Genomic DNA, 26,891 nt, shown 5'->3' with positions numbered 1-26,891 from the left:
GTCCAGTTCCTCTGGGACAAGCAATATGACATGTGGAAGACTTGATCACGAGAGAAACAGGACCAATTCCTGCCTACTACGACCCCAACAAAGAGCTCAGACTCCAAGTGTATGCGTGGAAGTATGGAATAGGTGCAGTGCTACTGCAAGAAGGAAAGCCCATCGGCTAGTGCTTCCAAATCTCTGACTGTGAAATCAACTACGCTCAAATTGAAAAGGAGCTGTACACCATTCTGTTCGGATGTCAGCGTTTCCATCAGTATGTCTATGGATGACAAGTCATTGAGGAATCTGACCAGAATCCCCTTGAGTCAGTCATGAGGAAACCACTGGCCGCAACTCTGCCAAGGCTACAGAGAATACAATAATAAAAAATAAAACTTCAAAATCATTCACTGTCCAGGCAAAGACATCTCTGTCACAGACACACTCTCCAGGAAGTTTCTTGCCTGCAAGTACAGCAGCCTCAGTGAAGGCATGGACATGCAGGTGCACACTGTGTAAAGCAACTTACCAGTTAGTGACACAAAACTGAAGGAGATCTGAGCAGAAACAGAAAAGGACTCACAACTCACACAGCTGAAGAAAGTCATACAGGATGGTTGGCTTGGGAGAGGAGAAAATGCCCTCTGAGTGTCTGAGTTGTGGAACCATTGTGATGCATTATCACAGATCAACGGAATAATTTTAAAAGGAGAGAATCATCATTCTAACCAGTCTCAGAAAGGAGATGTTGTACACATGGGCAAGGAAAAGTACAAAAAAGAGAGCACGGGACATTTTGTTTTGGCCAGAAAGTGCATACAAATAGAGGACATTGTTGGTAAATACCCCACCTGTCTTGAACGATGTCCCTCAAACACCAAAGTCCCAATGTTACTTCACTGTATCCCAGACAGACCCTGGCAGGTCATGGTAACCGATCTGTTCACTTGGAACAACAAGGACTACATCCTAAATGTGGACTACTACAGCAGATACTTCAAACTTGACAAGCTTCACAGCACCACATCTGCAGCTGTTATCCACAAGCTGAAAGCAACCTTTGCCAGGCATTGCATCGTAGAGTCTTTAATATGTGACAATGGCCCCTGTTACAAATCAAAGGAGTTTGAATCCTTCTGAAAAGCATTGGAGTTCGCACATGTCACCACATGCCCACATTACCTTCAAAGTAATGGCCAGGCTGAAAAATCTGTCCAGATTGCTAAAACACTCATGGACAAAACAAAAGCAGACGATAGACCCCTACATCACTCTCCTTGAGTACTCCAATTGACAACATCAAATCATCAGCCCAGCTGTTGATGAGCCTCAGACTTCGCTCAAACCTTCCGAGCAGCAACCAGCAGCTGCAACCTGAGGCCGTCAGCTACGAAGAAAGGCATGCAAAACGTGCAGAGACAACACTAAAAGCAATACTACGTCAGGTCAACTAGACCACCACTACCACTGAATGACGGAGAGTCAGTTAGAAGCCAGGAGCATAACTACTAATAGCCATCAGACGTCATTCATCCAACTGACACTGAACGTTCGCACCGCAGAAGGCGCGGTGTACAGCCGCAATCGTAGTCACCTACTGAACACAAAAGAACAACACACTGATGAGATTAACTGTTTCCCTGAAAGAAAACGTGATGGACTCTACACACACACAAACACAGCACACACCATACTTACCTGCAACACCATAACTGTTGACTGACAAAGAATTATGCTCAGCTTCATACCACACAAGGTCAGGAAGAAAGGTGAAGCCTAGAGCTGTGAAATGAAACACTTATATGTACACTTATATTAAAATATGTAGAACATTTGTATTTTTTTTAAAGAAGGGGGATGTAATATTCATGTGTCAACATACTGAATTGTAATTGGTTGCATTCTACCGTCATACTGCGCTTTGATTAAGACCACCCCGGTCATGAGGTCATTGCAGTTGGCCATGGCCAGAGACACTTGAACATGCCCGTTATAGCAAGCTAATAAAGAGCTATGTTTTATACTGCATTTTATTATTATGTACAAAGTGTGCAAAAAAAGAAAACTACCCTTGCAGAAGACTTGAAACCAGGGTGTCACGCCCTGATCATAGTGAGCCCTCGGTTCTCTATGGTGTTTAGGTCAGAGGGTGACTGGGCGGTTATCTAGTTTATAGATTTCTAGGTTGATGGTTTGTATGGTTCCCAATTAGAGGCAGCTGGTAATCATTGACTCTAATTGGGGATCATATTTAGGTAGGCTTTTTCCCCACCTGCATTTGTGGGATATTGTTTGTGTTAGTGTGTTTGAGCACTATGTTGTCACGGTCTTTGTAGGTTTTGTTATTTTGTTTCTAGTTTCACTTTGTAATTAAAGATGTGGAACTCAATTCACTCTGCGCCTTGGTCCGCTCATTTCCAAAATCGTGACAGAATATCCCACCAACAAAGGACCAAGCAGCATGAACATGAGGTAAGGAAGTTTTGGACTTGGGAGGACATGAGAGGACACGAGACCCTTCCTTGGCGGGAGTCACCAAGGAGCATGGAAGGACAGCGACGACACCGGGACCACGGCCACAGAAACCCCAAGATTTTGGGGGGGGGGGGCACATGGAGCTGGCGGTCGAGCAGCGGAGAGTGCCAGAGCCTGTTTGGCAGTTGGAGGAGGAATTTGATGCAAGATTCCGGAGAGAGCTGGTAGCGATGAGAATGCTGCCGTACAGGCGTGCTGAAGAACATAGCACCAGTCTGGTGCCATCTGCACCGGTTTCACGCATCCGGCCTCCAGTGCGCCTTCCCAGTCCGGTACGACCTGTGCCGGCTCCACGCACTAGGCCTTCAGTGCGCCTCCGCAGTCCGGTACCACCTGTGCCGGCTCCACGCACAAGGCCTTCAGTGCGTGTCACCAGTTCAGTGCCACCTGCTCCGGCTCCACACATCATGCCTCTAGTGCGCCACCCCAGTCCGGTACGTCCTGTGCCTGCTCCTCGCACTTGCCCTGAAGTGCGTGTAACCAGTCTGGTACCACCTGTACCGGCTCCACGCACTGGGCCTCCAGTGCGCATTCACAGTCCAGAGCTTCCGGCGACGGTTCACAGTCCAGAGCTTCCGGCGACGGTTCCCAGTCCAGAGCTTCCGGCGACGGTTCACAGTCCAGCGCTTCCGGCGACGGTTCACAGTCCAGCGCTTCCGCCGACGGTTCCCAGTCCAGAGCTTCCCGGCGACGGTTCCCAGTCCAGAGCTTCCCGGCGACGGTTCCCAGTCCAGAGCTTCCCGGCGACGGTTCCCAGTCCAGAGCTTCCCGGCGACGGTTCCCAGTCCAGAGCTTCCGGCGACGGTTCCCAGTCCAGAGCCTCCGGCGACGGTTCACAGTCCAGAGCTTCCTCCAGTGATGGTCAATGGTCTGGAGCTTCCAGGCAAGGCATCCAGTCCCGCTGCATGGCAGGAGCCTTCCTCTTCGCCGATGTCCAGTACAGACACCGCGTCCAGTCCCGCTCCATGGCGGGAGCCTTCCTCTGCGCCGGTGCCCAATCCAGGCACGGCGTCCAGTCCCGCTCCAAGGCCGGAGCCTTCCTCTGCGTCGGGGCCCAATCCAGGCACGGCGTCCAGTCCCGCTCCAAGGCCGGAGCCTTCCTCTGCGTCGGGGCCCAGTCGGGCACGGCGTCCAGTCCAGCTCCAAGACCTTCCTCTGCGCCGGTGCCCAATCCAGGCACGGTGTCCAATCCCGTTCCAAGGCCAGAGGCTTCCTCTGCGCCAGTACCCAGTCTGGGCAAGGCGTCCAGTCCCACTCCAAGGCCAGAGCCTTCCTCTGCGTCGGGGACCAGTCCGGGCAAGGCGTCCAACCCAGCTCCATGGCCGGGGTCCTCCTCTGCGCCGATGTCCAGGCACGGCGTTCTACTCGGCTCCATGGCCGGATCTGTGGTCTGGGCGGGGGCAAAGACCCGCACCAGAGCCGCCACCGACACAAGTCATCCCCCTACCCTCTCCATTTGGTATCAGGTTTTGCGGCCGGAGTCCGCACCTTTGGGGGTGGATACTGTAACACCCTGACCATAGAGAGCCCTCGGTTCTCTATGGTGTTTAGGTCACAGCGTGACTGAGGGGATTATCTAGTTTATAGATTTCTAGGTTGGTGGTTTGTGTGGTTGCCAATTAGAGGCAGCTGGTAATCGTTGCCTCTAATTTAGCTATACTTTTTCTCCACCTGCATTTGTGGGATATTGTTTGTGTTAGTGTGTTTTGCACTACATCCTCACAGTCTTTGTAAGTTTTGTTATTTTGTTTTGTTAGTTTCACTTAAATACATTTTGTGGAACTATACTCACGCTGGGCCTTGATTCGCTCATTTCCAAGATCATGACACAGGGGTGGACTGGGGCCCAATGTTTCCTTGAGGCCCCCACACTGGCCCATTATTTTCCTCGAGGCCCCCCATTATTAACCAGATAATTATAATTTGTGCAAAACGAAAACTAGTTAAACAGCCCCACTGGGCTAAAAATTAACCACCCCTTCTGGAATTAGCCCAAATTGTCTAACACAAACAAACGTCTTCAGGTTTCAGGCAAGGTCCTCATCACATAAGCATGGATCACCAAACCACGTGAGTAACCTTGCTGGATCTTGAAGACTTGTATTAGTGTCACACCTTGCATAATTTAAGGCCTTTTTTAATAGCACAATATGTTGTAATGCTTCAGGAGGGCAGTTTTGTGTGTTTTTGAGGTAGACGTCCAGAGTTTGAGTCTCCATACGAGTTGAATCAGTCGAAGCCGTGCTCGCTAAGCGTGACGTTCTTTACAATGGTACCACCTGACTCGGATCTACAGTTGCGCTGGTTCAACCGCTGGGGTCGCTGTGGAGTGAGTTAAGGGAGTGAATGTAGCAGATGGGGATCTGTGAAACTCACTCATCAGCCTGAAGTGTCGCTCCTTGCGCAACTGAAGATGGCATTTTCCAATAGAGAGGTGGGTTGGAAGGCTTCAGGAGGAAGGTCATGTCTGTTTGCGTGGCAGAGGTCTTGAGTTTGAGTCTGGGTATAAACTAAAGCGGTACTTGTTAAGCATGCAGCATGTCTTCCTATACGTTAACTTCCTGAACGTATCCCTATAGACTTTAGTTAGGTGGGCTAACACAGTCTTGTGACATGCAGGCGACCTGGTTCGAACCTAGTCAGTTACAAGAGCAAGATTAAATAGGGAGTGGAAAGGTTATCCTTAAAAGGGCTATGACGGGGCATTTCAACTAGATTGTTACGGGGGCCAAATGTTGTTTTTTTGTGACAGTCCCTTCTAACGCAGCCTGTGATCATCTTAGAGAGGATCAGAAGGCACTTCGTTGCTCTAGAGAGTCTTAGCTTTCAGGACTGGGGTCAATAGTTTATAGCCAGAGCGGTTCAAATGCTAGAGCCAAATTTATTGGAAGAAAATAAATTCAACATGCCACATTGGCTTCAGAAACCGGCAGATGTTTCTGTTCACCACAGTGAGTGTTTGAGTCTATCTGTTCTCCTCTAGCAGGATGTTTTCTCTGGTTTTGAATCTGAATTTAGAGAACTGAATTAGGAAACTGAATCTGAAATCATCTGAGAAATTGAATATACAAAACTTTGATAACCTTGAAATGATCGTTTGCTAAACTTGATATAATGCAATATCTACCATTCTGAAACTGAATATATAAATATTGAACTTGAATATTCAGTTATGAAATACAAGTTAAATGTATGTATTCAATGATTTAATTTGTGAATTACAAATTCAAAAATATTACATTCAAATGTAATATCCTAATACTAATTCAAAGTTAAATACACTTCATAGAAAATCCACATAACCACATGTTCCAAAAACACATGATTTCACATACTTTCACATTTGTATAACATGGAAATTTAACGTGAAATCATGTGGTATTTCTGTAAGGGTCTACCTTTTGCGTTCATGTCTGTTGTTTTGCTATTTCGGCTTTTTGTTCGAAGTGTCGAAGCCTAAAGACACTCCAGATCAACAAATGACCCCAGAGCACCCTCCACTGGGTGTCACACAACAGAGTGTCTACTAATTACAGCAGTATTTACAGTGAGGTCTGTTGGAGCGATGAACTGGAACCAGTCACTATGAGTGCTTTAAAAGTAGGCTACATTATCCTAGCTACTGACCATTATGAACATCGTCACCTGTCCACTGTGTTACCTCATCACTGATATATTATAGCATTGTGTTGTGGTGTGGTTTCTGGGACAAAATGGCTGCCTGGCATCACAAAGGTGGATGCTACTCTTAGTGGATGAAGTTTCTTCCCCATAAAATGTCAAGTGCTTTGAGCACCTGGTGGATGTAAAGCAATGTAAATCAAATCCATTATACTGATTAGGAAACACTTTACGTTAAGTATTGTGTATTCTGTAATAACTTGTTTTGACATAATAAGTACTCTGCATTTACATTTGAATAGTTTAATGGTTCACATTATTACATAAATGTATTATGTTATTACACAATTTGCTGACAATCATTATCATTATGATGATGGCGTGTGCAACCTACCCATAGAGATACACATCTACCCTATTTAATTGTCTGGACATACCTATGTGACTTCTGTGTGACGATGCAAGGGTCAGCTGTCCCCAGAGAGACACCACACAGACGGCCAGCAGCAGCCCCCTTTTGCACACTCTCCGTAGGTCTCTCTCCCGCATACTGAAAAGACAGGTTGGGGGAAAACTTGATCAGTAACTTACATCAGTCATTAGGACATTTTTGGAGTCACATACAGGCATGACGTAGTGAAAAGACTCGACAAACTACATACAGTACAAGTCCAATACAAATTCGCGAGGCTAGCTTTGCCCTGCACAGAGACAAAAGATGGACGGTACAACTCACAAAATCACAATCTGGAGAAAGGAACTGGCTTTAGGCGGTGGCCCACTTATGCTGTTGGGTATCAACCACAGCAGGGTGTCTCATCCTGCAGATACAGTACAGTGTGGCTTCCTTCCCAAAAAACAGAATTATACATGAGCTTGTGGTAACATATGCATTGAACGCTGCAGTGCTTTCCTTCCCACACCATGACGCCTGTTGGTGTTTGATCAACTGTGAGGATGCATGTTTCCCATAGCTTTTTCACAGAGATAAATAAACATATCCATGTTGATTCTGTGCGAACTGATTTAGCTAAATACCTTTTTTTGTATACATGTGTAAACATACAGTAGATGGGTGCTTGTAATTTTCCCTCAAATGATGTGTTGTTGTTATTCCCTTAAACACATAGCTACAGTAACACTGCAGCAACCGCAAACCCACCACAAACTATTGTACTGTGTACTTCTCTAAACTAGAATATCTATAAATAGAACAAATGACGTCAGACTATGCCTTATTCCCCCATTTCCTCTTTCCCTTTTTATAAATGATGTCTGTCTTTCCCTTATTCCCTCGTTTCCTCTCTCTCTCTCTCTGCTCTCCCTACCTGGGAGGGAGGTGCATGAGTAATAGTGTTTGGGTGGTCTGTCTTGGCTAGTGTTTCCCAGCTCAGTAATCTTCATGTAGTGTTCAGGGTCTGTTGTCCAGTAATACATTGTGGCTGTGTAAGATGCCCTTTGAGAGGAGAACACACAATGCAATCAGCGGCTCATCTTATTGCCAACAGAGCCTGTTCCTCTCACAGGAAACACAGTCGCATATCACAGGCATCCTTTCTTCTCATTGCAAGTGTATCCACTCAAATTAGAGAAAAGATTGGTTTCATGCTAAGAGCTTAACTCTTGTTTATTTGGCAGTGGCTCGTGAAGGGAGTAGAGAGGGAGACATCTACCACAATAGAGCTGGGTGGCATCTAAAGGATAGTTTTCTCTACAGTATGTAGAGGATGCTGGTTTGATGGACAGGGTCAAGTGCAATCAGACCTGGATTCAGATAGTATTTGTTTTCTTTCTATGGATGTTTTATTAGGCAGGTAGCCTAGTGGATAGAGTGTTGGACTTTTACCCAGAAGGTTGCAAGATCAAATCCCTGAGCTGAAATAGTAAAAATCTGTTTTTCTATCCCTGAACGAGGCAGTTAACCCACTTTTCCAAGGCCATCATTGAAAATAATATTTTTTTCCTAACTGACTTGCCTAGTTAAATAAAGGTAAAATGTAAAAAATTAACCCTGCCTGGAGTGCCATATGGGCAGGTTTTACACTTTCGAGACAATTTCATTGGTTCCATTGAACCAGGCAATCAAGCACAGCAATAATTTAAGATAAAACAAATACTATTTGAACCCAGGTCTGGGTACCACCTTAAACTACCTAAACAGACCACTGTGTTCAGTTGGCTGAAGGGACTTGGTAAACAGGACAATTATCGCCCCTGATAGAGATGATGAACACCAGGTGGCGTATCAGAATGGTTTGGAGAGGAATGGGAAACCAGCTGAACAGGGGGACCTATAGCCTGGTAACTGGTGGTCCCAGATCTGTATGTGCTTTTGCCAACTCTGACTATTGTTGTCATACCATTCACGAGTTCCTCGCATGTGGCATGCATGGCTATACATGCAAATTGTGGAGGAGTTGGGAAACGCACATTCAGATTTGGCACACTACATCAACAGACCAGTTGAGCAAAGCTGAGGGATGGTTGTTCTGCATGCTATACGTAGTAATATAATACACAGACACACTACATCTCCAAGGCTTAAAGATGCAGCATAAAGATGTACCAACAGGGCTGGGGTTTTTTAGCTAACAACCGATGCCTGCAACTGGGTGGACAAGGCCGATGTGTTCGAGTTGGAGGGCAAAATAAATCATTGTTGTCGTTGAGGATATTTTTTTTATGTGTGATGCAACTGGCTTTGTGCCACTTGTCATGCCCCCGAGCCAAGCCAAGCCATGTCTCTCCAACACAAACTAGATAAACAAGCATCCTTCTAATAGATTAGATAGAGAAAAATAACAATCTGGGCATAATAAAGCACACACCAAACCCGGTTTCATTGAATCATATTCATCAAGGTTGATCATGAAATGTTTTCTGTAATCACATTGCACAGAAATCAGATGTTATTCACAAATGAATCCCCTCAATGCGTTGTGTCTCCCGAAGGCAATAAATTATGCATAGCAGCTCTCATTTACTAAAAATTAAACCACAACAAGGAATTTCAATACATTTTTCATACCATATACTGTAGATAAAAACATACTGTACGGTGTCTCTACCAAACCTACATATCAACATTGAATCCCCTTATAAAGTTTGTTTTGAAGGCAAGTTGACAAAACAAATTAGATACAAAGTGAAACGCTACTTGAACCTCTGTAAGAAAAATGATCCTAGCATTGATAAGACTTTGAACATGGCAACAGGCCTCAAACACTCCAAAATATTGGAACACAGAGTGAGTCAGCAATGTAGGTTAGAGTTGCACTCTCTACCTGATTTATATAGAGTGATATGGTTTCAGATGAGTGGCTTAGCCGACTTCTCTTCATTAATTAGTCTCTTTGGATTACTCCCCTACATGTGGGAAGATGTCGGACAGATTTATTTCTGTTCATGCTCCTAAACTCCCTTTCATTCCTCCATGAAGGGATATACTGTAGCCAAACTGTAGAGGTGGCTCAGGATGCAACTTAGAGAGAGCTAGTAAGGGTTGGGTGAATCCACTGTGATGACGTCACTAGCAGCCTTGAACCAAGCAGCCACCCCTCAAACTTCCTTCCTGCGTGTAATGGTAGGTGTGTGATGGGGTGATGGTGGATGAGGTGTGTCCCTGCTCTGCTGAGCTCCTACCCTTTGGACTCTGACTGGACACGCTAGGCTAGGCTTCAGTACAGTGTGGACCTGGACCAGTTTTGCACGTCTTTGGACCCAGATATCTGCTACAGTACACAGAGGGATGAGATGTAAAGGGGAATGGCAGGAAGTCAGAGAGGAGAGCAGGAGGGCCTGCTAATACAGGCCTGAGGTGGTTTTGAGTTTCATGGTTCAGGTTCAAGGTTCAATGTCTGATGACCTAAAGACCACTACACCATACTGAACCCTATGGCAAACCCCAGACTCAGATCAAAGGTAGCACAGGTGAGTATACCATTTGCATGTACTGTACTTTCCAATGGTGGCACATGGTCACTCTCAATACCACTTGGCATGAAGGAGTGCCAGCCCTCTATTTTACTCAACACTGACTCAATCTCAGATTATTTGGGAATAGTTAAAGGTAGTGTTGTCACAAACCAGAATTTTGACTGCGATACTGATACCAGATTTAGTATCACAATACCTGATACCTTTACAATAATCAATACAAAAACGTTACCAAAACAATACCACAAAAAAATAAGGCATATTAGCCAAAGTCACAGAGCTCGTTTTATCTGATTTCATGGGGCTACAGATGACAAACAATCCCTGATATTTAGAACTTATTTCATTGACAACTGTAAAGAAAACATAAAAGAAAACATATTATTTTATTGTACTGATTTAACAACATTTGCAGAGAAGAAGTAACCTCTTTTTTTTCTCAAAAAATGTGCGCTGTCTCTTTAAGAAATGAATGGCATCATTTGCAAGGCAGAATGTGGCTGTGGAATCTGCCTTTGTGGCTGTGGAAACCAGACGGTAGGCAAAGGAAGATGAAAAAGGGAATTTGTTTTTGGTGGCGAGGGAGATTAAGTGGATTAATAACGTTTTAGGTGACAGTCAGTTTTTAATTCAGCATATTTTGCATTATGGGTACTTGGGTTGTGAATTCAACTGTAAGCTAGCAAGGAAAGTTAGCCTACAGTTAAAGCTCAAAGCTACTGGTTTCACATTTCTGGTGAGCTAATGCAGCCCAGACAGCTCAAGCAATGAATGAGTAAGTGGAGCAGTCACTTTGCTCTTCACGCTATAAAGGGGCTGCGCTGATACTGACTTGATCCTCTCAATTATGTGAGACACATTTGACAGTACAGAATGTAAAAAAATAAATAATTTGGTATACCATGCAACACTATTTTAATGGATACTGTGAGATTCTGGCAATTAAGCCAGAACCCAGAGTCAGATGAACTCATTGATACCATTTCTATGTATCTGCGTGCAGTAAGTATGAAGGAAGTTAGAGTTAATAATGCTAACTAGAGTTAGCATGATGACTGGAAGTATACTATTGTGCCTGTAGACTTCCAGTCATTGACATATGTTTGCAGTATCCCTTCAAGCAAGGTGTGGCATGCAATCAGGGAAACAAAACACCAACATTCTGGAACTCAAATGCAATTAACATTCGAGCATATGGCTAGATTGGCAGCGGAATGGAGAGCAGAGTGGATTTCTATTCATGGTATTACCCTACTTAGGTAAGAGCCCAAGACTTAAGAACCCAAAGCGTAACTCACAGAGATAGGAATTTCAATGATTTTATGAACAGACGTAGACTTATTTGAGATTGATTTGAAATTATGAATAAAAGATGATGTATCCACCCTTGACTCATCTTGTATAAAAGTGAAGGTTACAACCAGTAAAGAACATAATGGGGAAGCTTGTTACATATTTTGGGGGTGAGGCTTGTGAGTGCAAGGCACCCACCCAGTGCTAGTGTGATTAGCGTAGGACACCTGCCATCAGTGCCTAAACACAGACTATTCGCAGTCGGGGTTGCAATTTACTGTTGTAAGTTAGAAGTGTAGAATACACAATGGTGCAATTTCAGGAAAGTAGATGTAAAACTGCTAAACGTTCTCTCTGAGAGGGAGGCAACTAAAATCCCCTAAAATACAAATCTCACTTTGGGCCCTCAAAGGCTAGAGGCAGCTTTGCCTGCCATGCTCCCATGTTTCTGTTTCGGAACCAATCAATTAGAACTAGCACCATTGTGCTTCCAGGGCAACAGCGACAGAATTCTAAGAGCTATTAGTTTGCACTATTTAACAATGGTTTCAAGAGATCTGCTTAACAAATTGCCCTCCCCTTCATAGACACAGACTTTCCCTCTCCCCCTCTTTCTACTCCCCTCCTCCTTCTCCTACCCCCCCCCCCCCTTTCTCCCCTCTCGCTCTCTCCCCCGCTCTCCTGTCTCCTGTCTAAACACCACCTGATTTGCATACTTGCTTCTGGTTCAGTAACCCACAACAAACACACTTAGAGCGACTTGCGACCTTTATCTTGTCTAATGTTGAGAACCAAATTGGGGTTAGAAGTTAGAAAAAAGCCCCAACAGAATTCAGCAAACCAGGGTAGAGAAATGTGGTAGAATCTCAGAGTTTACTCCCCACTGGGGTCTCGGCGTCTGCAACATTAGTTACAGTACAGGCAGAGGCTGACAAAGCCCTGTTGGCCCTGTTACCGGAGCTAACATTGGGCAGGCTGACCCGTTTGAAAACATTCCCTCCGGTGTATGGTAAGGCAGAGGTCATCTCAATAATACTGGCGCTCCACTGCCTGCCATAGATTTTCTGAACAACGCTTGGCTACACTCTGGGTTCATATGGCCCACACACACACACACACACACACACACACACACACACACACACACACACACACACACACACACACACACACACACACACACACACACACACACACACACACACACACACACACACACACACACACACACACACACACACACACACACACACACACACACACACGCACACACACACACACACACACTGACATTAGTGATGAGGGGAAAAATTAATACAGTTGCATATCAGGATATTATTTTTCACAATACATAATATCGTATCGTTTTGACAATATTGCTATATTTTTTTTTGCGCTAGTTGGCTGTACCGGTATCAAAACTACATTTATTTCTTTCATAGCTTGTTCTCCAGCCTTTTTCTCTTTTTAAATAGGGAAGCAATTTGTTTTCAGCAATTTATTTCCATGACTGTTCCATGACTTTCCAAAACTTGTTTTTCTCATGGCAATCTTTTGTTCCTATGCAGCCAACATATGGTGAGCAATGTGTTTGGAACACCGAATCGCAATAAAATCACAATATCGAATCGCAATACATATAGAATTGTGAGAATTGCAACATATATCATATCGGCAGGTTGTATATTTGCTGTAAGAAGATTATTTCTACACTAGCAAACATTACTTTTTTCCCAGACGCCTTGATGTCATCGTGAAAAATGATGTATTTTTTCTGTTTTACCTGCTTATATTCTGGCCATGTTTTTTCTAATATTTTGAAGAAAGAATCAACTCCATAGAACGGCATGCTAACTAGCTTACTCTCAGTTACATTGACTCAAGATGGACTCAATATTTTGCGGATATATTGCAGAGTAATTTACATTTTAGAGGAATAGGCTCCCTAATAAGCTTTGCTCGTTGGTTGTTTATGGGGGGGGGGGGGGGTTGTTTTAAAGCAGTTGTCACTTTTGATATACTGTAGACTCACACATCAAATGACATTTTTCACTGTGGGTCCATTCCCCTTAAATGAATATTCAAATCCGTGAAGAGAATCAGACATAAATTGAATGCATGAGCTGGGCCTAAGCTGTAACAAGATCAAAGTCATGCTAAGTGGATCTTCGGGCTTTATTTCCACATTTCATCCAACAATGTGTCTGCTGAAGCAGAAAATTATGCTGCTGATTTAAAGCAATATAAGTCACTCTAGAATAAACACAATAAACTGTGATGCTCACACTATATGATTAAACTCCAATACACCCGAGTGCCCAGGAAACTGAGGGCATAGAATGTGACTGACTATGGGGATGAACCAGCCATACCAAGCACCACCCTCCTACAGCATGGACCTGTCTCTTACATCTCCCCTTCAATGATCCTGAATAATTGACTGGCATAATCGTCTAACTCTGAGGCACTTGATGTGGAACGTGATGGAACCCCACTGGTTTCAGTGCCAAACCAAGCTGGCAATTACAAAGCAACAGGAGGATATTAGTTCTGCTGACCACAATGCCTTCTCCAAATTAAATGTTGCATGAGATAACCTTTCATCTCGCTCAGAGGAATGACAGATCTTGATGCTCCTTTTCCTTTAGCAAGCACTTTTTTACAAAATCCCACACTGAAGCCCGACATTGAATCTTAAATAGGTCAATTTAAACTTGAAAGCATTCAAGCTTCTCCCAAAACTTTTCAAACTGACATAACATCCTCAGAGTAAATCTATGTCCATGTGATAAGACCAAAGGAGAGAACAGAGATGCCATACAAGTCAGTGTGGTGGAAACAAGTGCCGCCTTTTCACGTAGAGCAGAACATAAAAGCTCAGCTTGAAATTGAAATGAGTTTGTTCTTATTTTCATAGCTTCATGCAGTGCTTCACACCACAGGACATACAGTGGTTCCTCAATTAAAAGTTTCAAACTTATGCTGTAACCATTTGTGGTAGATGGTGGCAGATTGTGGTAAATTGCTTAATTCTGTCATTACACCACACTATCATAAGGGGGTGTTAGAATGCTGATCTATCGGTAGTCTAATCTCTGGCATAAATTGAGTGTCTTTTCGTAAATTAATGGTGGTGTGAATGTTTCAGTCCGAGAGTTTCTCTTCTCTGACAATAGAGTCCTGCATCAGGGAAAAACAAAATTAGCTGGCGGGCGGTCCCAGAGTTGAGAGAGAACTTAAATACAATGGCACAATTACACTTGACATGTGGACTGATGATTTTTGAAAAAAATAGGCAAAGTGGGCTTTTAGTTTATCTCCCTCTAAAAACAGAAATAAATAATTCTAAATAACAAACTGGCTTTATTTACCACAGTGTGATGGAGTGAAAGCCCCTCTATATAAACATAGTTTCTGAAATACGGAGTCCTTATTTGCTGATGTGAAGAAGAAGAAACTGAATGAAAGAGTTCAGTGAGGATAGGGATTGAAAGGGTTGCCCACATTTCCAAGACCTGAGCTTCTTCATTTATTTATGAAATGTACTTTTTTATTTAGGCCATTTAATATATTTGTTTAGGCTTGGCCTATTTAGTAGGCTATTTCGCAGCATAAAGCTATATTTGTCAGTATAAAGCTGTGACTCACTCATTCATGGCTTTGGATCAAAATAAATAAGTACCAACATTCTTTCTGATAGTTTCTAATAAAGAAATGTTTTGACCAAGTTAATCTGCTCATGTTGTGTGTGTTCAATTATTTGTGACCTTGTGGTTACAATAAAGAATGGAAACTAAATAAATCCTACTCAAAATGAAAAGTCAGATGCATGTTGCAAGCTTGTCATTTTTCCTTATTACATTATTTTGCAAGATTCTGTCTTTTGGAGACATTAAAAAACATACACATACAAACGACTACTACGTCATACCTGCCCAGACCCACCAGCTCACAACCCCATCTCCAGCGCCCGCATCACTCTTCGACACATGGCCTCAAACTCCACCATTTTGTTTCTCGCCGCCGCCTACGTGTACTTTCAACATTTGGACAATAAAACATATAAAGGCTGAAATTGGTTGAATTTCTGTTTTTAAGTATAATTTTTTGTTCAAGATGATTGACAAGAAAAGTATCGTCAAACCCTTTAGGGTATCTCACTGCACCCTTAATGCCATATCTTGAAATATGCAGACCGACGGATTAAAAGTTAATTTCCATTGTAATACTTCTGACAGCCAAATTTCTAACTCCACCCATATCTTTTGGACTTTACAACATTCCCAGAAGGCTTGGATTATGTTAACTTAATGAAAAACGAACCTGGTAATCAAATGTAATTTACTGCAGACCTAAGACCTATGGGTTTACCCTTCTCAATGAATGCTTATATTGAAGATAGAAGCCACCTCTTAATGAGTTCCAAGAGCCAATCTGTTACCCAACAAAATAATTTCAATTTATTCATCCTAATTGTTTTTATGACTACAGACAGTAGGCTATTATTCCTCTTTTCCTGCATTCATTAATTTGTCTGCATGTCTATTCAACATTTGTCTAAAAAAGAAACCATGCCATGAATTAAGAACCTCGTTTTTTTTCTACAATGCAATGCGGCACATTGACATCTCAAATCGCTTTAAAGAGCCTTCTAAATATTAGACAACAAATAAATATACTACAACAATAACTTAAAAAACAGTCCATTCATCACTGGATTTCTTCAAATTGCTGTGCTGGAAAAGGATGTCATCCACCGTGACTGGTAGCAGACCACACATCAATCTGAAGGTGACGCTTTATCCTTTGGTATCACACAATTACCAGGGGGACAATGGGCCTCTTGAAGCGATAGAGGAAATCAACAAGATCCACAAGTATTCTTTCACAATAGCTGGCCTTAAGTAATCTGCAGTTTTTAGCTGCACTTTCCCATTCCATGGAGGGTATAACGTCCACTCTTGTCTTCTGTCTTGGGCTGTAAAGTCCCCTATTTTTTGAAAATGGTCAGTCCACATGTTAAGCATAATTGCGCCATCTCTAAACTCCGGGACCACTCGCCAGCTGATTTTTTTTGTTGTTGCCTGATGCAGGACTCTAGTGAGATAGGAGAGAGACTGACAAACATTCACACCTCCATTCATTTACAAAAGATAGTCTAATTGCTTGGCTAGGTGTGAAAAATCTCCCAATTTGTGCCACAGTTTAGACTACTGATAGATGCTGCGGTGAGTCAGAGTTGAGTCCGATTGTAAAGTGTAGCCTAATGGCCTAAAAAGGGCAAACATGCAATGTATTCGATGCTTACATTTCTAACTCAATATCATAGACCAGATTTGTCCTAACAAAAAAATGCATCAACTCACATTATGCCTAAAATACAAAAGTTTGGACACACTTACTCATTCAAGGATTTTTCTTTGTTTTTACTCTATCAAGAGTGTGCAAAGCTGTCATCAAGGCAAAGGGTGGCTACTTTGAAGAATCTCAAATGTTAAATATATTTTAAAATTTGTTAAACACTATTCAATATGTGTAATTTCATAGTTCTTATGTCTTCACTATTATTCTACAATGTAGAAAATAGTCAAAATAAAGAAAAACCCGGGAATGAGTAGGTGTGTCCAGAATTTTGACTGGTACTGTATATCAACTTTCGATTATTTAATTAACCCATATCATGTTATTTCAAGGTATTCCTTTGGAGCACATGCAAATGTGATTTGGAGTTGTTGAACAGGAGTGACAAAATGTAGTACAATTGAATTTGAATGAACTGAATGATGATGATGACGAAGAAGAAGAGAGTGATTGAATTTAGAACAATAGTGTAAGAATTGCTCTTCCTGTCACGAATATTACCGAAGGTGGCTCCCCTTCTTGTTCAGGTGGCGCTCGGCGGTCGTCGTCGCCGGTCTACTCGCTGCCACCGATCCTTTGTTCCGTGTTCGTTTGGTTTTGTCTAATTGGTTTCACCTGTTCATTATTTGGTTGTTAGGGTGGTGTTATTTAAGTTTGTTTAGCCCGCTTCTGTTTGTGCAGGCTTGTTCTTCTGTATTTGTGAGAGGTGTTAGTGTTTTGTTGGGTTTTCTCGCTGTCCTGGTATTTTACCTAAGGGTACTATTTGTTTTAATAGTTACGCCTGTGTTGGGTAATACTATTTTGTTCTTTTGATTTTGGACATTAAAGCGTGTTTTTTCCCGCATCCTTTGCTCTCTGCGCCTGACTCCACACCCATTCACTCATTGAGCATTACACTTCCTCTGTCCCACATGCACATAAAATATATATACTGTATTTTTATTTCTACTTTGTCAGATGAAACTGTAACTGGACCATAACTTATTACTTACTAAAACTGTTCTTATACTGTAAGGTTTTTATTCTAAGAGAAATGAAAATGGTCTGTTATATTCCATTATATTCTTAAAATATATGTGTTGACTGAACATACGCGAGTGATATCTGCTAAAATAACTTGTTGATGGCGAAGCCATAAGGCCTCCGCTAATAAAAAAATATATTAAATAAATAAAAAAGGTTTTACATATTTTTAAGACCTGAGCTATTTATTGTAGGCGTTTTATATATTATATTTACTTGTGGGATGTTACCGAATAGATAACAACAATAGAATTAGAATTTGATTTGATTTGATTTGAGAAAGAATAATCTGGTGGAATTGGTAGCGAGTCAGGCAGAATATGGAGTGAAAGTGGTTTAGCAGCCTTTCCAATAAATTGGAATACAAAATAAGCCATCCACCCTTAATGGGCTATCAGCAGGACAATAGACTCTTGCAGAGTTTAGTGACTTTAAATGTATTAACCTGGCTGTTTGCGAGGCATGTCAATTCACCCATCTCTTTGCATAGCATTCCACATGCACTGTTTTCTAACCACATTTGGGTGGATCCATAACGAATTACTATGGGAATAAATATCACTGAATGACATAAATATTGGTATAAAGTAGGCTAATGCAATTGAAGGCAACAAATTGTTGCTTATTGAAACAGCCAAAGTCATCCAATTGTTATAATAAGATTTAATTAGCAATAGCCTGTGGCCAACTATTTCAGCACCGTTTCGTGCTGCTATGAGACAAGCATGGGAACTGGTCTTGATAAATATATCAGATTAAAGTTTTCACGGAATCTCCATTTGGGTATTGGTTAGCCCACAACTCGGGTGTGGAAATGTTAGGATTCGAGCTCTTCGCTCGCAGTTGCTTAGTTGCCTAGGCCTGCACCTGACCGGTCACGTTGTACAGCGCCACATTTTCCTAACGGAAACCATGAGGCCTACATAGGCTATTGTAAAATGCATTTTTGTTTTTCTTGGAATAGAAACACCATAATATTAATCAATTTAATTAAGTTTAATTTCCAATAGTATAAACAGCACAACAAATACAATAATAATTGACAAACAAATTATAATCAATCCCATAGTCTGTTCAAACAAAAAAAGGTTCTAAAATCTCTAGGACAGCCAATATGAAAAACAGTCAAAAGCATTTGTGAATTCAATCGCTTTAGCAAACATGTTGCAGTTTTATTCAAACCTCCCTTTGTTTTTTTGGTTTTATAACTCAAATGCTTGACTGTATTTAAAGACATGGATGACTTGTATGCTGTGTGATGACATGCACAAATGAATGACTGATTGATATACTGTATATTGAAGTAGGACCTGCATGCCAATAAGTAAGTTACTCTAAAACAGCTACAGTAAACATGACTCTACAGCTCCATGACATTTCAATAACTTAACTTCTCAAATATGCCCTCTGGTGGTCAAACTACCACTAACTAGTATTAATGGCAACAATGGCTGACAGTAAAATACTATGACGTCACGTACTCCAACATGCCATTCCATTCCGCAGCACAAGCTGTGCTGCTGTTTGACACAACTTTGAACTTTTTATGGCTGCAGGGGCAGTATTGAGTAGCTTGGATGAAAAGGTGCCCATTGTAAAAGGCCAGCTAATATATGCATATTATTATTAGTATTGGATAGAAAACACTGTGAAGTTTCTAAAACTGTTTGAATTATGTCTGTGAGTATAACATAACTCACATTGCAGGCATAGCAGGGGGTGGCAGATCTTCAACCAAGCTCTCATTGAAATTACAGCGAGATATGGATGAGTTTTCACTTCCTACGCCTTCCACTAGATGTCAACAGTCAATAGAACTTTGTCTGATGACTCTAATGTGAAGGGGGGTCGAAAGATGCAGGAAATAGTCAACACTGCCACGAGTTGACCATGCATTCACTATGCGCTTTCACAGGGGAAGCACCTGCGTTCCACCGCTCATTTGAAGTCATTCTAATTCTTCGGTTGGAACGTTATTCAAGATGTATGTAAACAACATTCTAAATATTGATTCAGTACATCGTTTGACATGTTTCTACTGACTGTTATGGAACTTTTGGACATTTCGTCACATTATAGTGGACGCGCTTTGTGACTTTGGAATTGTTTACCAAACGTGCTAACCAAAGTAGCTAATTGGACATAAATAACGGACATTTTCGAACAAATCAAGCATTTATTGTGGACCTGGGATTCATAGGACTGCATTTATCTTATATTTTCTGGTTTCTGATGACTCCAACATGGCGGCTAATTTGGCTTCTGTTCTGAGCGCCGTCTCAGATTATTGCATGTGTTGCTTTTTCCGGAAACATTTTTTGAAATCTGACACAGCGGTTGCATTAAGGAGAGGTGTATCTATCATCTACATTTATGATGAGTATTTCTGTTGAAACGATGTGGCTATGCAAAATCACTTGATGTTTTTGGAACTAGTGAATCTAAATAGCCAATGTAAACTCAGACTTTTTGATATAAATATGAACTTTATCAAACAACACATGCATGTATTGTGTAATATGAAGTCCTATGAGTGTCATCTGATAATGATAATTCAAGTTTAGTGATTAATTTGATCTTTATTTTTGCTTTTTGTGAATGCTATATTTCCCTGGAAAATGGCTGTGCTTATTGTGGTTTGGTGGAGACCTAACATAATCGTTTGTAGTGCTAAAAGCCTATTTGAAGTCTGACACTTTGGTGGGATTAACAACAAGATTGCCTTTAAAATGATATAAGACACATGTATGTTTTAGGAATTGTAATTATGAGATTTCTGTGGTTTGAATTTGGCGCCCTCTATTTTCACTGGTAGTTGTCATGTCGATCCCGGTATTGGGATTGCAGCCATAACAAGTTAAAGGAAGAACCACCGTAGTCTGGACATTGCTAAAATGGCCATAGTACCGCCATAGTACCGTCCAGAGGCAACTTTGCTTAAATTAGTTATGGAGTGTATTCTTACACCTTTTCATTTCGGTCATACAGTTTTTCTTAGGTCCCGGATTATGGTCTCAAAATCTGTGCTATGGTGACACCCTAAAGCATGGCTCTTAGTGATCTGCGCTCTGTTGACATACTAAGGCATGGCTCTTAGTGATCTGTGCTATGGTGACACCCTAAGGCATGGCTCTTACTGATCTGTGCTATGGTGACACCCTAAGGCATTGCTCTTTGTGAGTCACCATGGGCCTACGGGTCATAAACACTCATGATGCTTGTGACACACAACAGGTTTCAGAGACAAAAAGTAGACTTTCTAATAATAAACCTTTAAATACTGCTGAGCACCTCTTCGGTGTTTCTGTGAGTGCAAATTAGCGTAAACTCATAAATACGAAGGCTGCACAGTCCAAAAACAACATAAAAGACCTCATTAGTGACCCTTTGGCAGCAGCTGTGTGAGTGCCTCCTTAGACCACCTGATTGGGATGGAGGCCAGGACTCCCAGACCCTAACACAACAATATGCTCTAGCACCTAAATGTCTACTAATACCTTCCAGTGACTGAGGTTCATTCCTGCTGAATAATTTACAGTGGAGGGAGGCAGGGTTCTCATTCCATTTTCTTCTCCGGAAGTAGCTTAGCATGCACTGATGTATTATTGACCATGGCCACAACACGTGGCAACCAGTGGAGGCTGCTGAGGGGAGGACGGCTCATAATAATGGCTGGAATGAATAGAATGGCATCAAACACATGGAACCCATGTGTTTGATGTATTTGATACCATTCTATTCCAGCCATTACCACAAGCCTGTCCTCCCCAATTAAGGTGCCACCAACCTCCTGTGGTGGGAACAGACTAAGAGCAATGGCCCAAAAAACTGGGAGACCCAACTGCGAGAACAGGCACGAGAGTACAGAGAGACTGAGGATTAGCAGGCTAATCTGGGCATGGTAAAATAAAGTCTGTTAGCCCCAGCCAGTCACGCATGAAGCACTGGTCGATGACAAAACAGAGACAACATTTTTTTTAAAGGGTGAGGCCATGAAAGCAAAATAAAAATTAGCATTCGAGCAAAAGCAAGGCGGCAAAGCATGCAGAGCAGACAACTACAGCTTGTAAACATGGGGGTGGTCTCATGTACAGTGTAGTGATTTCATTGACAGTCACACTAACTGAACAGACCGCTGTGAGGGTCTTAAGGTCTTAACTTCTTCACGCAATGGTTGCTGTTCAACATCAACTAACACGTCGATAAAATCCCATTCGAATGAACAAATGAATAATTGTCAGGTTTATGTGGATTAACAAGTCAACCATTAGAGAAGATGAACAAGTCAACCATGTTGCTCACCGTCTACTGTTGTTGTTTGTTTAGTTTTATAGTTTAAGATTGTATTAATTTGGCTGGTAGTTAATGAAAGTGTTTACAACACTAACCCCTGTGAGAGCAGCTCAACAATAATTGTGTGTCTGCTAATTGAGTTGCCAAACATGTTTGGACAAGCTAAATCTCAGTGCAATTTTGAGGTTTCATTTGACTCATTACCAGCTTTGAGTCTTTGTTCTCATCACCGTGGGGGACCCAATGGGTGTCTGGCAGCAGTACATCATGGCATTTAGCCACCCCCAACTTCAGACTCTCAAGGCCTGATCCAGGTCAGCTAACCCACATCCCTAAAGATGGGCAGAAGTGCAAATTCATGCATGTAAAAATAAGAAATTCTATTTAAAAAAAAAAAGAAAAAAAAAAGATGAAAAATCTGTTACCAAGACAACACCCGAGCAATGAGCTTGAAACCCACTAATTAGATATGAGAGAACATCAGTCGCTAGCGAGTGTTTTCTCATCAGCGGTGGGGGAATGATGCTGTACTCTGTTGTGAGTTTTTTTTGTTTTTTTGTGTGCAGTAGATCTGCAGTGAGCCGCTGCACATCTGGCTGCAGACGCTTGGCAGGGCCTCGTGCATTCTGGGAAAAGGAGACGCAGCGAGGCAGAAGAGAGAAAGCTAAAATAATCTTTTTTCAACCCAAAGCCAGTTCAAATTTTTTGACAGGCCTGCTTAATTCCATTTAAAAGTCCCTTCAATAGATTTTGTTCTGTGCTGCTCCGTTGTGCATTTCCTGCAGGGAGTCTTCCGTTGTTTGTGTTTTCGGGGCACGCTTCAGCCTATTTATGCGAGCTAATATAAAGTATAAAATGAGGGCACGTTTTTTTGGTGAGTGTGCACACAATTGCAAGTGGGAATAGAGTTGACTGTTTAATTTCACTTATAGCCAGGTAAGCGAGAATGCAGGCTCTCCCTCGACTCCTCAATGAAATGCTGCTGAATATAATCACAGAATATCTACTGGGCGCATATGAGAAAATCCATATAAGTTACATATACTATATATATATATACTCTATGTACAGCAGGTGCATTAAATAAGAATATATTTTCATTATGCAAACACTGTCATGATGTATATTTAGACCGGTTGTGACATATAGTGTTATTTTATGGCTGGTTATTATACCTACATAAGAGTGGCAAACCCCACAAAACCTACCACACAAGGCAAAACATTTCTTTACACCCTACCCTACATGTCAACAGTATGTAAAAAAAAGAATTGCGACCATATTACATTAGCATTGGAATTGCACACACATTGACGTCAGATATGCACCTACCCCAATGCTTTGTTGCTGATGACTAGGATGAACACAGGGGCAGAGTTCATGAGCGGGACAAGACACACTTTTTTTTTTACTGATGACTGATATAAGGGCATGTACGTGATTAGCCTATCTGGCTTGTGTGATTATGATAAGCCATAATTCTTCTTGACAGTGTCATAAAGAGTATTTTCTTAGTCCAAGTAAAGTGACACAGGATGGTCATAATGCTTCTTGACAGTGTCATAAAGTGTATTTACTTAGTCCAAGTGACTCAGGATGATTATAATGCTTCATGACAGTGTTATTTAAAATATGATGAAAAAAATGTACATGACTGTAAAGAATTCATTGCAACAACAACAAAGGATTTAAGAAAAGCACTTTAAAACGAAAGGAAACTTCTTGGCAGAGAAAAACCTATTTGAATAAATGTGGATTTTGAAACTCTTATGTTGGTGTCATAACCAGCCATAAAATAACACAATATATATCATAACAAGTACAAATATATGGGTCTTGACAGTTTTATGACCATACTGTATTATGACAGGTTATGTCAACTGTTCTGACATATTATACATGGTTATGACCGTGACATAACGTGTTATGAAACTGGGTGTCAAGTAAAGTGTTGTCCAAGTCTGCTAACCAGCCAAACACGTGGCCCTGCTGGGATTGTGTGATGGCACTGCAGAAGAAAACTGACAAGATGAAGAGGCAGTACTGCTGTTGCGTGACTGGCACTCCTGCTGCTCTCATATCTACACTGTTCGTGAGTGGTGGGGGGGGGGGGGGGGGGTATTTGTTATAGATGCCACAGTAGGCTATGTGCATCAATATTCCCACTGGAAACAGCAACAGGGAAGGGTAGAAGGTAAAACTATTATGTATGTCCTACTCATACTGTACACATGCGTAATTGCCAGTTAGCCCCTTGCAGGTGACCTGGGGCTTAGATGTCATCCCCCCGGTACTAATGACTGCTTCACTGAGCATGTCCCCATGTCCCTGCATTATCAGACCTATGGCAGGGCCTACAGGGAAAAGCCCAGGGGCTGCACAGATGGTCACTTTCTCTTGCTCTCTCTCTGTGTGTGTGTGTGTGTGTGTGTGTGTGTGTGTGTGTGTGTGTGTGTGTGTGTGTGTGTGTGTGTGTGTGTGTGTGTGTGTGTGTGTGTGTGTGTGTGTGTGTGTGTGTGTGTGTGTGTGTCCTATACCTATTCAACAACATACTTGTTCTCTGTTCTCTCTTTCCCATCCCTCTCTCTCTCTCTCTCTAATGCCTCTGTCGTTCTATTCCAGCCATACTATCGATAGTCCTCCTCCTCCCTCTCTTTCTCTCCTCATGGTATCCATATACCTCTGGCTCTCCAGGAGCTCTAAAGATATTCTTCTCAGCTTATCTTCCTTCTTTTCTCCTCTCAGGGGGATTGATTAATTCCAAGCTGTGAGGGAGGTGTTTTTAATTACAGTGTCAAATGATCTGTTAACAGACACAATGAAATTCATTGCATCATCCACATGCATTTGTGATCCCCCTATGTATAGGGCAAAGATCCCTGGTCTTCATTGGTTATAGGGTCAGGTAGGATTACTGCAATATGAACCGTGACACAGAGCACCACTTAAAGAGATAGTTCACCCAATTTACAAAATGACCCATTGTTTTCCGTGTACTGTAAGCAGTCTATGAACAAGGTATGCCAGCAATCTATGCTTTGATTTAGTTTCCCTGTCACTGTTTCCAAGTCATGGGACTGATATTAGCATTTTTCTGGCATCATGTCCAAATTATCCGAGAGTATCTTAGATTGATTGTGAAGCTCAACAAAGTTACTTACAGATGATCTGAACATGATGCGTGAAAAATTCAAATAAATCAGTCGCATGACTTAAATGGGAATTGCTCAAATGTTAGCATGTGGAAACATTGCCAGGGAAACAAAACCAAAGCATAGATCGATGTCATACCTTGTTCAGAGACTGCTTACAGGCTAAGGAAACCAAAGTGTCATTTTGAAATTTGAGTGAACTATCCCTTTAATGAGCAACCACTAATCCCTCTTCCCTCTCTCCCTACTATCTCTTTCTCTCTCTCCCGGCTGAAACACCTTGTAACACTTCTTCACATAGAGACACATTTGGTAGAAACTGTTAAATGTCTTTAAAGGCCACTACAAAACCAGTTAACGCTGAAAATACAGTAAGTCAAATCCTCAGATGAAAAATGCTAGATTAATTTTGAAGAACTGACAAAAGTGTAGTAGTGTCAAAACCTCAACTGAAGAATTGAAAAGTGAGCAACCTTGATGTTGTAGTGATAAAATTTGTGGCATGTAATGCCATGCTGCGGGGAAGAAGCTCAAGGCCCAGAGGTTGAAAAATGCTTTCAGGGAAATGTAAAATGGTAGTACAGCACATATTATAATAGCGTTACACCGAGACTCAGGTGAATGTTGATATGTGCTGTGTTATCAATTACACAGCCATCCTTTTGAAGGCTTTTGTTCTTCATTATACAAATTAATGTTAATCTCCCAAACATGGTTGTGTGACCTTCAATTATTTGTGTTTCAACAACCACTGTTTGGGCAATTTTGAAGAGGGCAATAACATTGCAATTTTAATTTAAAAAAAATGAAAGCAGGGTGCTTCCTTTGACAGAAAGATAAAAGATAAAAACATTTATAAAATATGGCCTTTAGTCTCTGAATAATATTCTGGCATTCTTCCTTTCCACAAAGCACCAGCGGATTTGTTCGATGAAATACCTTCCTGCTATCATTGTGAACTGAGTAACACCATCATATGGGTCAGAGGAAAGGGCTCACAACATGGGGAGGGGGAATTTGTTTAAGAGACTTCCAACTCGAGACATTCTTGGACTATTACTTCCAGGGGCAGTCACTGACTAATAAATGTAGCACAGAGCTTCTCCCCTAACCCTGGGGGAGGTGTGTCACATCGCACTTCTTAATTTGGGTTCAGTTGAGCTTCACAGGCGCCATTAGCATCGAGTGCTGGCGTGTAAGATGAGCTAAGAAAAGAGAGCGAGAGTGTGCAGAGAGAGTGAGAGAGAGAGAGAGAGAGGGAGAGAGAGAGAGAGAGAAAGAGAAAGAGAGAGAATCTGAAGTCAAATGTCTACTGTTTGCTGATGATCTGGTGCTTCTGTCTCCAACAAAGGAGGGTCTACAGCAGCACCTAGATCTTTTGCACAGATTCTGTTAGACCTGGGCCCTGACAGTAAATCTCAGTCAGACAAAAATAATGGTGTTACAATAAAAGTGTAGTTGCCAGGACAACTAATACAAATTCCATCTCGACACCGTTTCCCTAGAACACACAAAAAAAATGATTCATACCTCGGCTTAAACATTAACGCCACAGGTAACTTCCACAAAGCTGTGAACGATCTGAGAGACAAGGCAAGTAGGGCCATCTATGCCATCAAAAGGAACATCAAATTTGACATATCAATTAGGATCTGGCTAAAAACATTTTGGAATCAGTTATAGAGCCCATTG

The 26,891-nt window shown here is 41.9% G+C and overlaps 1 protein-coding gene across 1 annotated transcript in view; it reads right to left on the bottom strand.

The window, feature by feature from the left end:
* The window catches only part of LOC135541153 (chemokine-like protein TAFA-2), a 190,612-nt gene that overhangs the window by 96,585 nt on the left and 67,136 nt on the right, over positions 1-26,891 (bottom strand). Inside the window, exon 2 of the mRNA XM_064967267.1 lies at positions 6,579-6,691. Within this exon, the coding sequence (XP_064823339.1) occupies positions 6,579-6,690 (112 nt within the window). The 5' untranslated portion in view covers position 6,691. The remainder of the gene's footprint in view (positions 1-6,578; positions 6,692-26,891) is intronic.

The sequence above is a fragment of the Oncorhynchus masou genome, chromosome 6, assembly GCF_036934945.1.
Source record: "Oncorhynchus masou masou isolate Uvic2021 chromosome 6, UVic_Omas_1.1, whole genome shotgun sequence".
Lineage (NCBI taxonomy): Eukaryota > Metazoa > Chordata > Actinopteri > Salmoniformes > Salmonidae > Oncorhynchus > Oncorhynchus masou.
The sequence above is the reverse complement of the archived record's forward strand: the minus strand, read 5'-3'. Positions and strand labels throughout refer to the sequence as shown.